Below are 12532 nucleotides of genomic sequence, written 5' to 3' on the forward strand. Positions count from 1 at the left end.
CAAACAGTAAGCAAGTTCATAAACAAATAGCATGTCAGATGCTGAAGAGTACTGTGGAGAAACATTGGGAAGGTGGTTGGGAGTGTTGGAGAGAATCACAGTTTTAAGTCAGGCTGTCAGGCATGGACAGAAATGCCCTGTGTAGCATGGAAAAGAAAGGTCCTCACTAGCCCAGGGGAGGGATGGCATTCTTGGTAGAGGAAACAGCAAATGCACAGGCATGAAAGTGAGAGGCTGTGGGCATGTTTGGGAAATCGTATGCAAGTCAAGTGTGGCAAGAGGAAAGGGAAAGAAAATTCAGGCGTTGATGCTGGAGAGGTCAGCTGCGGCCACACTGTGAGGGCTTTTTTGGGTCCCAAGGGGCAAGGATGGCAGTGACCATGTGAATGCGGTGGTGAGGGTAGAGCACAGCTACCACACCTGCTCTCTGAGCTAGTGGCCAATAGCCCACCCGGCTGAGAGGCATGGCTTTTATAGCCAAGAAAGGGTTAAAAACAGAAGAGTCTCGTACTCTCAGTGGCCCAGTCCTCTCATGAGAATAACACCAGAAAAATTCCAATAGTGAGCATCCTACAAAATACTTTTCTAGCATATCCCCAAAATTGTCAAAGTCATCAAAAACAAGGAAAATCCTAGAAACTACCACAACCAAGAGGAGCCTAAGGACCTGTGATAACTATATGTGATGTGGTGTCCTGCATGAGATCCTGAAACAGAAAATATTAGGTAAAAATTAAGGAAAGCCAGGGGTCCCTTGGTAGCTTAGTCAGTTGAGCATCTGACTTCAGCTCAGGTCACGATCTTGTGGCTCATGTGTTCAAGCCTTGCATCAGGCTCTGTGCTGACCGCTTGGAGCCTGGAACCTGCTTCAGATTCTGTGTCTCCCTCTCTCTCTCTGACCCTCCCCCGCTTGCTCTCTCTATATATAAATAAACATTAAAATTAAAAAGATAAATATACATAAAAAAAACTAAGGATATCTGAATACCCTATGGAGTTTAGTTAATAGCAATATCGTAATATTGGTTTGTCGATTATAATGAAAGAACCATACGAATATAAGATTGTAAGATGTTAATCATGGGGAAACTGGGTGCAGGGTATGTGGGAACTCTCTTTGCAATTTTCCTGTGAATCTAAATAGTTCTAAAAATATTTTGTAAAAAGCCATGAAACATGTTACAACACAAAAATCGAAAAAAAACCCAAGTAGGAAAACATTGGTAACCCCCAAATTTCCTTGATTTTCCCATCTCTGGAAAGGATTCCTTTTTTTTCCAACTCATTCACCCCCCACCCCCACAAATGTTATTAATTTCACCAAGGTAGAAATAAGCATATGTGTCCGTGTAGGTGGGCACGTGAGATGGGAGAAGGTGGGTGGGGATGCGGAGGTTGAGATGTGTCTGTGCCAAAGCCTCAGGGCTGGCTTCCTCTCTGAGACCAATAGAGGTTTCCAGGGAGGTAAAGCATGTGGCAGTTCATTAACAGCCTCACTGTTCCACACCTGGTGGTCGTTTCAGGTCTTGTGGGGGCCATTGGTCTGGGACCCTTGGGTCAGTCAATAAAAAGCCACCTGTGACAAGGGCCTGAGCGGAAGCAGAAAGCAAATGCATCACGGATCCCAGAGTCCCCTGCCCTGACCACAGGAAGCTGACCTTTGCTAGGAAACTTGCCCACCATGCAAGGGCTGGGTCTCATGGAAAGCTTGCGAGCCATTGTCCCTCAGTTTCTGGTGAGCTCTTTTCCCTTGTGTCTCTCTCTCTGTCCCAGCCATTGTCGGTCTGTTTATGGATACTCTTTCACATCCAAAGTCTTCCTTAGTAACCAAGGATGCTCTGGCTCTCAGCAGTCACTAAAGTATTCCATTTTATTCCCATCTCCATCCTCTCTCAATAAAGGATTGATTTGCCATCTCTCTGAGTTTAGAAGGGTGGTGGCTAACCCTTTATAGTTGTAGGTACCCCCACAGATGACACCCAAACAAGCCATATCATATTAAGATTTAAATGTCTCACTGAATTTGCTGAAAGATGTCTTTCTTGGCCTGCCTCAGTTTCATCAAACTCCTGGCTTCCCTACAGAGACTCAGGACACCCTTACCTGTCAAAGGATTCTGAAGTTTCCCAACCGAGCTCCTTGGTGTCTATTGCATTAATGATCAGCCTTCCCTACATCAGTTTATTAACTGACACAAGAAGTCACATTCAAGCTGGCTAGACTCATGGGGGGATAAAGGATTTACCTGACTATGTATTCCTACCCTCCTCCTTCCAAGGCTGCTTCCCCAACCCCAGGGTCTCAGCTACACCTTAAATGATTAGCTTCAGCCCACGCCCCACTATCCGACCATATTCTCTGCAGAGGGCTTGTGTTGAGTAGTTATTCTAGAAGGCTGGTGAGTTGCTTCGGGGAACCTCCAGCTGTTGTCTGAGACAGTTAGTCATTTGCAGCCTGCCATCCCTCCCATTGCCTCTCTCTTCCTCCGCTAGCTTGGAGCCCTTGTTGCTGGCATGGGAGCCCAGACAGAGGGGAATGTGGACAGGAAGAGTCCAAGGGCAGAGCAGAAGAAACAAAGGCCCCTAAGTTTACGCAGCCAAGAAAATAACATGAAACGAGATGAGGGATTTGGGCTGGACTTGTTTTGTTTTGGAGCATTTCAGGGGGCCAGGCATGCAGTTGTGTTTGGATTGGGAAGAAAGGCATAACTGTGCAGAAGAAAATCCTTTTCAGATTTTACTCTAGCTGTTACTGGATTAAAGAAAAACCAAGAGGATTACACTGTGTGAATGTATGAAGGTTACTGCGCCCAGACAGGAGGGACCCTGTCTCTTGCTGGAACGTGTTGGGACAGCATTTGGAAGCAGCCGCTTGGTCCATCAGTCACCAATCTGGTAAATTTAGCATCAGGTGGAGTCACTCGCGGTACTTTCCTTTTCTTTGCCTTAACAGTAATAATAATTAAAAATTAATAGTTGTGTCGGTTCTGTTGGATCAAAGTGACAGAAACCTCAGGATTAACGAATTCAACACAGAGGGACTTTTACTACTGCCTCATAGAATCCAAGGAGTGGACCTCTCCAGCCAGAGAAAATGCAAAGAGACGCAGTAGAATCGGGATTGGGAATTTTAATTCAGTTCTGTTTAAATTTGTTCTGTCTCTTCTTTGTTGCTCTGGTCTGCTTCTCTTGTGAGCTTCCTTCTGTCTCAGAGGGGCCAGCTTTCCCCTCTGTATTAGTGAGCTAAGGCTGTGGTCACAAAGGAGCATAAACTGAAGGGCTTGAACAACAGAGATGTATTGTCTCACAGTTCTGGAAGCTCCAAGTCCAGATCAAGGTGTTGGCAAGCCCATGCTCCCTGCATGTTTCCTTCTGAAGGAAGGGGTCTGTCCCAGGCCGCTCTCCTGGCTTCTGGGAGTTTCTTTCTGTGTGGTGTTCCCTCCATGTCTGTCTGTCCAAATCTCACCCCTTTTGCTAGGGACAACAGTTATATAGGGTTAGGGCCCACTCCAATGATGTTATAAAATTTTTTTTAATGTTAATTTATTTTTGAGAGAGAGAAAGAGAGACAGACAGAATGCAAGCTGGGAAGGGGCAGAGAGAGAGGGAGATACAGAATCTGAAGCAGGCTCCAGACTCTGAGCTGTCAGCACAGAACCCGACATGGGGCTCAAACTCACGGACCATGAGGTCATGACCTGAGCCAAAGATGAACACTTAACCAACTGAGCCACCCAGGCACCCCTCCAATGACTTTATTTTAACTTGATTACCTCTGCAAAGACCCTGTCTCCAAATAAGGTCCCAATCTGAGGTATTAGGAGTTGAGACTCCAACATATCTTTTGGGGAGGACACAATATGCCCACACGGCCGCTAATGGCTCCCAAGATTTTCCGTCTTAAAGTCTTCACTACCAGAGACTAGATTCTTTTTCAATACCCAGGGAAGAATTCTATCTGGTCTTTGACCAGGTCAATCTCTGATCAGGTTCTGCCCTTCCCGAGGGCAGCTGGAGCCCCCAGAACTATGATTGACCCAGCTTCCTTAAGGTGCCCACCCCTGAACCAATCACTGATGACAGGGAGTCAGAGTCCTTTAAGAATATGACATTTCTCATAGGACCTGTGTATCCACAGATCAGCTAATTAATACTGAGTACCAATCACCCCCCAAACCGTAGTGGTGTTCGTCAAAGGGCCCATTCTCTCTCATACTCTGCATATCCACTGTGGACAGTGGATGTGGTAAGAGGGTGGGGGGGTTTCTCACCATCCCCCGGGAGTCCAGGCCGACAGACCATCCCAACTGCCCGTCATGGTGCCAGAGTGAAAGGAAGCTCCAGAGCGTCCTCAGTTGGCATTTAAATCTTCTGCCTGGAAGGGGTACACCTCTGCTCCCAACCCACTGGCCACAGTTAGTGACATGGCCCTCTTGGGGTGTGTGATCCCACCTGTGGCTGCCAAGTAGAGAGCCAGCAGTGGTTGCCAGATAGCACTGATGACTCCCAGAACCCTCATGATGGGAGCAGTGGAAAAAGTGGCTCCCAGAAGCAGGGAGATGCTCTCCCAGAATAAGATGGGGTGCTACAAGGTAGACTCGTGAGCGAGCACTCCAAGGGCCCTGGGGCCAAAGAAAGGGCAACAGGAAAGTCCGTGAAGTGTTGGAGGCCCCTCGGTCCGGCTGGAGCACAGAGGGCCTGAGGCGAGAGTGGCCAGGCTGGACAGTGAAGAGAACTGCTTGCTGTAAGGCAGGGTTTGGATTTTGTGCAAAGACACTTGGGCAGCAACAAGGCTTTCCAGCCGGGAGCAGCAGGGTCTCTCTTGCATTTTTGAAATAGTACCAGCGACGAGATCATTTGAAAGAAGGAACAGAAGAGCGCTAGACCTACACAGAGCTCTGGCAACTCCTAGGAGTTACCGGGAGAATCACCTAGGCTCGGTGACTCTCTGGCGTGGGGTACACTTTGTTGTGAATGATACAAGGACGGCGCCGTGAAAATGCTGCCATCTGCACTGGCTCCCAAAGGAAGGGGACGAGCTGGTAGACGTAGAAGGAGGGGGAGGCTTCACAGGCTGACCACAAAGCCGAGCGAAGGCCCAGAGAACTGGGAGCACCCTGGTGGTTAAGAACAAGTGTGTGTGATTATCCTGCACACACAAATCCCAGAATTCTTGAAAAAACGTTTTTTTATTTATTTTTTATTTTTTTTTCAACGTTTATTTATTTTTGGGACAGAGAGAGACAGAGCATGAACGGGGGAGGGGCAGAGAGAGAGGGAGACACACAATCGGAAACAGGCTCCAGGCTCTGAGCCATCAGCCCAGAGCCTGATGCGGGGCTCGAACTCATGGACCGCGAGATCGTGACCTGGCTGAAGTCAGACGCTTAACCGACTGCGCCACCCAGGCGCCCCATTTTTTTTTTTTTTTATTTTTAAGAGAGACAGAGACAGAGCGTGAGTCGAGGAGGGGCAGAGAGAGAAGGAGACACAGAATCCAAAGCAGGCTCCGGGCTCTGAGCTGTTAGCCCAGAGCCCGACACGGGGTTTGAACCCACAAGCTATGAGCTCATGACCTGAGCCGAAGTCCGAGGCTTAACTGACTGAGCCACCCAGGTGCCCCAAATCCCAGAAATTTTGATGGTGTGCTTGGAGGGTTTAAAGGTGAACAGTGGTTAAGTAAAAGCAAGTTTTAGAAAGTTGAGAAGACACCCCACTGGTGCCACAGACTTCATCGGGTTGCCTTTTAGCACTTGTGGCGGTCTGAGAATCGTTTACCCCCTCGTGTGCGCTTCCTTGATGCCAGACGTAAACTCAGTCTTCTAGGCAGCGTTCTTGCACACGTAAGCACGTGATCCTTCTCTGCGGGGAGCCCAGCGTCTTCCACCTTACTCCCAGGCAGTGGTGCCCTGCAATGCACCCCTGCTCCACTCCACCTTCTCTCTGACAAACATCCCTGCCATAGCCTGGATCTTCAGTCCTTTCGAAGACAAATCACGTGCTGCAGGTTTGGGCAGCTCTCCCGCGAAGGATTCACGAGCCGTCGCTTGCCGTGGTCAGCGCTGAGAAACCCTTGAGAGTACACAGAGGGAGCGCCCCAAGAGAGAATCCTGAATGGAAACCGGGAGACCGCCTCTAGGCCACAAAATAGCAAATGAGCTCCGCCCACCTCTCCTGTGAAAACGGACGCATCAGTACCACGAGTCTGGGGCTGGCTTGCTGGACTCACAGAGGACCTGTAAAAAAAGCCTTTCAGGCCTATCATGAATGAGGACGACCAGTTAAAAATTCATGGGAAGATTACATAAAACCATCTGCTGCCTTTATTTCCCCCTGTGTGCATTCAAAAGGTGCAGCTGCTCGACGCGAAACATTGCATTGCCCTGCGTGGCTCGCCGGCTGGTCCTGCATCCTGCACGTGGTGGGTGGAGAGGAGGTGAGGGGGGAGGGGAAGACAGGGGAGCACGCCCACCCAAGGAGCTCCACCTGGATCCGAGTGTCTCAAGCACGACCGTACGACCGTCCAGATCTTTCCATCCTGTTGACTCACTCTCTGGAGTGAGTCACTCTCTGGAGGTATTGTTCTGTGTATGGAGTTGATTCTGTTGGTGAGTTTGTGTCTGTGTGTGTTTCTTTTTAATCTGAAAACTGGTCTTTGAGTCCACAAGCAACAGCTGCCGCTGCCCATAATTACAATGAAATAACCTGCTTCCTTCAGTCCTTAGGGAGAAAACCTGAAAAAAATAATCCATATTCTAAATGGACTTGGGAATGTGGTTTATCTCCCCCTCTCTCCCTATCTACTTGCAACAAGTTTCATAGCTTTACTTTTCCCTGGATTCAGGGGAAGGAAGGGAATTAACCTTTACGAAGCCTTTATCCTGGTCCACGCACCCTGCGATCGTCCTAGCTGTATAAGTGAGTGTTCGAATCCAGTTTTGATGCTTCATTTCTTTCCCCCCTGCCAGGCACCTTCCAATATCCTGTTAAATAGACCCCAGATCTCTCAACCTGGTCCAATTCCATCCGGAGACCTGGGAGGTTTGGTGTTATTAAGATGTTATTGAAAATGTCGGCACATATGTAATTGGCTTAGATTAGAAACCAGAGCTCTTAGCAGGGTAACAAGGTGAAGTATTCTGTGCTAATGGTTCCATGATAATGAGACAGTTTTCAGAGGATCGGATGTGCTCATGGAGGTGTTGCTTAAAAGTCATTCTTCAAACCAGGCCGGGAAAATAAAATGCCACAGGAGCTGCAGCCTCTGTGGTTTGTTTGGATCTTACAATGAAGTAACTAAGGTAGAAAGGCATAACTGTGTGCTAGGAATTGAAGATACAGCCATCACTGTCTCCAGGGAGGTCCCAGGCCAGTGGAAGGGGGAGACATGCTGGCAAATAATTATAAGATGCTGGTAATGCGCACTCGGTCAAGGATGTGTACAACTTGCTGTCATTTCAGCGTTTTCCCCCCCTCCAAAATCCATTTCTTCAACTGGGACTTTACGGGGAGGAGAGCAACCTCACTGTGAGAGCAATGCCCACAATGTTGAACATGAAAAGAGAGGAAATTATATGTCCTTACGATTGTGCCAAGGGTCTGACATTAGCCTAATCCCTTATAGTCATTTGCATTGAATAATGAGGAAATGGAAGGAGCCCAGCGGTTTGGCCCAGGCCGCAGAGCCAGTAGCTGGGTGCGGTGTGATCTGGAACCCCTCTGTTTGCTTCCAAAGCCCCTGCTCTTGTCACCGCACCAGGCTTCCTCTAAGAAAGTGTGTCTTATCCTCTTGACTGTCAGGTGTATGCAGCTCACTGTGCCCTGTAGATAGAATGAGGGAATCTTTTCTCTTTCCCCTTGAAAATGCCCCAAGTTTTAATAGCAGGCATCTTGATGGGAGTGATCCATGGTCATCTCCAGGCTGTGGGTATGACAACCCAGTTCAGGTGTATTGAGTCCTCTGGGCAATCCTTCCAAACAGTGAATGAAGTGGGCCCAGAGTGTAGAAATGCTTGGCCCCTCCTGGACATTGTATGTGCCCCAAGTAGATTCCTGGGTATCCAAAAGATCCTGCCCCAGGCTCCTGAGTCCACTGCTCCTGCTACCATGGCTTAGCTAAGAAGGGAAGGACAAAAGCAATGCTCCCCTCCGAGGCGGGGGAGTATGGTGTCCTGCTACCTTTGAAATTCTTTGCAAGAGACTGCAGTCTCTGGTGATTGGGACCCAACCCAAGGCATTGTCGTATCTCCTTGTTTGTTTCACTTTGGGGAAAACTAACAGAAGCAAAGGTGCTCTGTGCTTAATTCCATCCGGGCCTCTCAAAGGCAGTCCAGGAAGCAATCACATTCCACCACCCTAGGGCAGACAGGATGGTGCTCTGGAAGCAGAAGGTGTACTGGGAGTATCGGGTGTCCTGGTGTCGAGCACAGGGTCACAGCATGCTTTATGGCTCACCTGGAAAGAAAAAGAACAGGGTTTAGATTTCGTCTCCACTGCTTCCTAGCTGGGGGATTAGAGGCAAGCAGCTTAAATTCCCTAAAGTCTCCTTTTCTTGACTGTAAGTCTGGAGGGATAATGCTTGCCTAAGTGCAGTTGTTCAGAAGGTCCGTGAGCTCAAATACCAACCAGCACCTAATACTCTGCCTGGTGCTTGGCACACCATTAGGAACTTACTCCCCTTCCAATTCATACTATGCAAGCCTTGCCAGATTCATCTTCTTACAGTAGATCTCCAGTCATGTCACGTCTCTGCTCAGAAACCCTTGATGGCTCCTGATTACTCATTGAGTAGTGGCTGTCTTCTCTGGCTTGGTCTTCAGGGCCCTGTCCGTCACCTCTCAGGTGTGTCGAACTATGCTCCCCTCCACACAGCCCACATTCTGGGAGGCTGCGCTACACATTCTTTGCCGTGCTTTCCCCTCCTGTGCCTGGCTCCCTCGTACAAAGCACCTGCTGTATACACAAGCTGTCCGCCTAACACTGCCTCTGGTGCAAGGCTGAGCTGAAACTATATGCTGTCCAGTAAGTGCCCCCTGATCTGTCAGCCAAGCTGGTCTCTTCATTCCTCTGTCCTCTCACTGGCTTTCATCTGTATCTCTCTTACAAAACTGCCAGGCCTTACTGTTCCTTGCCAGCCTGTGAGCTTCCTAAGGGCAGGATTTGCTTTTAAGTCATCAGTGCATCCTGCATGACACCTAACTCTCAACTATATGAGTGAGTGAGCGAGGGAATGAATGAATGAATGAATGAATGAATGAATGAATGCTACAATCCCTTCCTAACTGGGTTGCACTCCACGAAATGCTAGTACATAAATACCTCTGAAATCTTCGGTCTGCCCATGAGTATTTTCGTTTCACTCCTAGTCATTGTGGTGCTTATGAGAGATACTTGAAAAAAGAGGGAATTTGGGGATAGGACTTGAAAAAGACATAAACAGGAGAAAAGGTGTTGAGGTTTTCCCTGAAGCCCTGGCAAAGAGGAAGGTGGAAGAGGAGGTAAAGTAGTTCAGCGGCTTCTTTAACAGGGTAGGGATCGTAAGGCCCAGGCAAGGGTCCATAGCACGAGCTGCAGCCTGAAGCTACGGAGGCAGAATGGGATTTTATGACCAGGACAAAGGAGAGGGGTTTAAGAGAGACCCTGAGTATTTTGTCTGAGTCACTACACATGACCGGGACCCCTGCAGGACCCTTGTGGGCAAAGCCAAGAGCTCTGAGTCCTAAAACCCACAAGATGGTGGGTACATGGGGAGAGGCTCACACACAGGAGAAAGTGCCTCTTACCCTGCACATTGTTATAGCAAAACAATCTTTTGCTGCTCCCTGAAACTGTGGAGGGTAAGCTTACAATGAACAAGGCATGGTAAGGAGAAATGAAGGGCACAGTAGCCATGACTGCTCATTCAAGATGCCTAAAATGATCATCCTATGCTATGCAGTGTACTGCCCATTTCTGATTTTAGTGAATGTAGTGTGATTTTGAAAGGCTTTTCTTGGGGTGCCTGGGTGGCTCAGTCGGTTAAGCGTCCAACTTTGACTCAGGTCATGATCTCACGGTTCGCGAGTTCAAGCCCCACGTTGGGCTCTGTGCCGACAGCCCAGAGCCTGGATCCTGCTTCAGATTCTGTGTCTCCCTCTGTCCCTCGCCAGCTCTCTCTCTCTCTCTCTCTCAAAAATAAACACTAAAAAATTTTTTTAAATAGAGGCTTTTCTTGTTTACCTCTAGACTTTGTCTTGTTAGTTCTATTTCTGCCTAACAGGTCTTCTCTCCTGGGGTGTTTAGGAGGCTGGCCCCTGAAGTTGGGTAAGGGATATTCTGCAGTTGGGCAGAGCCTGATGAATGTTCTTGCCTAATACAGTTCTATTTTGATTAGAATAACAAGAATTTCCAATAAAGAAACGTGAAATTCAGATGAAGCTAGTAAACGGTCACCCTTAGGAAAATTGTGTTTTTAACAGAGATTACCAGTAAGTCCTCACCTTCTAATGGACAATAAAGTCTTCTTAGTCAGGTTCCTGCATATATTTAGCAAATAGGTATTCGGGAAATGTCTCAAAAATAATTTTTACCTCAGATGCCTAAACGCATCTTTCATACCTTGTTCTTTAGCCTAGTGTGTCTTTTACATAAAAAGCCGTTTTGTGGCGTTTTCAATGTGTGTGATAGTTGGTACAGGAGAAAGTAAGCAGATCTTGGGTCTCTGAGAGCCTGTGTTCAAATGTTCTTCCTCCTCTTACAAGTGACCTGAGGCAGATGACTTAAAACCTGTGAGCCTCCCCTTGCTTTTCTTTTGAGTGGGGGTACGATTTCTTTTACTCATTTCACAAACTTTCACTGTGTGCAGATATCTCCTTAGGCACTGGGATCACAGATGATTCAAATTCATCATCGTAGAATTCTCGGGGCAAAAAGGACCTCACCAGGCTTAGAGTTTTCCTCCTTCGGATGAGGACACAGAGACTCAAAGACAGGATGTGATTTTCTAGAGGTTGCAGTGTGACAAGAAGGTGCACATAGCCAGAACTCTTGTGTGTGAGGAACTTGGCCAGGTGACTCCCAACACTCCCATACGGCATATCATAGTGAAGATCGCCATTTTGTAGGGCAGGACGCCATGGTTCAAAGAGATGCAGTGACGTATTTATTTACCTGGTGAATCAATGATAGAACTGTTGAGGGGGGCCAGGGCCTGGTGCCCGTGTTCCATCCCCCATCCCCCACCCACCTCCAGCCTACCTCCTCCATCACAGCACCCAGTCAATCCTTCTTCACAAAACACTCAGTTTCACCTCTGCTCCAAGTCCTTGCGGGGCACCAGGGATTGTAAAGAAAACCTATCTGCAGTCCCTGCCCTTGAGGGGTTTGGTCAGGCAAGATGATTTCTCCCATGGCACAAGATGAGATGGGAGAACAGAGTATACCAGGGCCGCCCAGGAAGGCTGCATAAAAGAAATGTGTTCCTGTGAGATTCATAGGGTATTTGGGACCCCCCCCTACTTCCCCCCCTCCCCCCTGTCACCTCTGTTGGTGGGACCAGGAACAAGCCCCTCCCCTCATTGGTGTGTGTTTGCAACGGCTACTGGTTAGAAATCTGTGGGAAAGGGTCCAGGGCATCTTGCCACCTCACTCAGTAGGGTCTGTGTTCTCTGCTTTAACAGAAAGGATCCCGCCCTGTCCTCCAGGATCCCATGGCCCTGGAGAGAGGGCTGCAGGGCCCAGGGACACTGCTGACTCTTCAGAACGTGCTGACATGGAGCCAGGTCAGTCCCCTTGTCTGCTCTGATTTTCTGTGTCATCAACTGCAAACCTGTGGTCTTAATGAGAAGTGCCATCTTGGAATCTGAAATCGTGCATGCTTTTTGGTTGAAGGCTTTTGCCACTAAGCAGCATGGCAAGTAGAGGAGGTCAGCCCAAAGTGGACGTGGCCTTCTCAGGGAGCAGATACAGTAAGAGAAGTGCTGGGTGCTGGAAGCCAAGCCAACAGCCGGCACAGTGGGCAGTGGCAGGCAGGGCCCGGGCATCCAGGTGGGATGTGATGTGGGGGCTGGTGGCCAGGAAGCACCACGCAGGTCCAGGACCGCAGAGGCAACAGTAGCCATTGGGATCATTCTGGGATCCAGGAGATCAGAGGCTGTGTCCAGAGTCTGATGGTCACATTTTGAGCTTAGCTGGGGTGGGATCAGAGGCACAGTTGAGAGTGGGGCAGGAGGAGGTAAGTGGATGGCTACTGGGACAGGTGGGCTGGAGGCCAGGTCCAGCCAGCCAGAGTGGCTCTCTGGAGGCTTTTCTTTATATTGCTGTGCAGAGGAACAATGGAAAAAATAGTACAAAACACCTGGGTTGCATCAGAAAAGCAGGAGGATGTTTCTAGCTAGAGAAAGTCGAATCATGATGGAGGCTAGGTCATGGTGAAGAAGGCTGAAGAAGCAGAGGAACCAGGACGCAGGGAGTAAGCACCTTACTGAAAACCTACTATGAACCAAACACGATCTCTTATCCTCCCAGCAGTCTTGCAAGGTGGACGCGGAGTCTCA

General features: G+C 48.7%; 1 protein-coding gene across 8 annotated transcripts in view; it reads left to right on the forward strand.

Annotated features, from left to right (window-relative positions):
- TENM4 (teneurin transmembrane protein 4) overlaps nucleotides 1-12532 on the forward strand; it is a 748341-nt gene that overhangs the window by 220455 nt on the left and 515354 nt on the right. For all 8 annotated transcript variants that reach the window (XM_043580116.1, XM_043580117.1, XM_043580115.1 and 5 more), the window contains exon 3: nucleotides 11657-11758. In XM_043580116.1, coding sequence (XP_043436051.1) covers nucleotides 11749-11758 — 10 coding nt within the window. In that variant the 5' untranslated portion in view covers nucleotides 11657-11748. The remainder of the gene's footprint in view (nucleotides 1-11656; nucleotides 11759-12532) is intronic.

Source organism: Prionailurus bengalensis, chromosome D1 (genome assembly GCF_016509475.1).
Source record: "Prionailurus bengalensis isolate Pbe53 chromosome D1, Fcat_Pben_1.1_paternal_pri, whole genome shotgun sequence".
Lineage (NCBI taxonomy): Eukaryota > Metazoa > Chordata > Mammalia > Carnivora > Felidae > Prionailurus > Prionailurus bengalensis.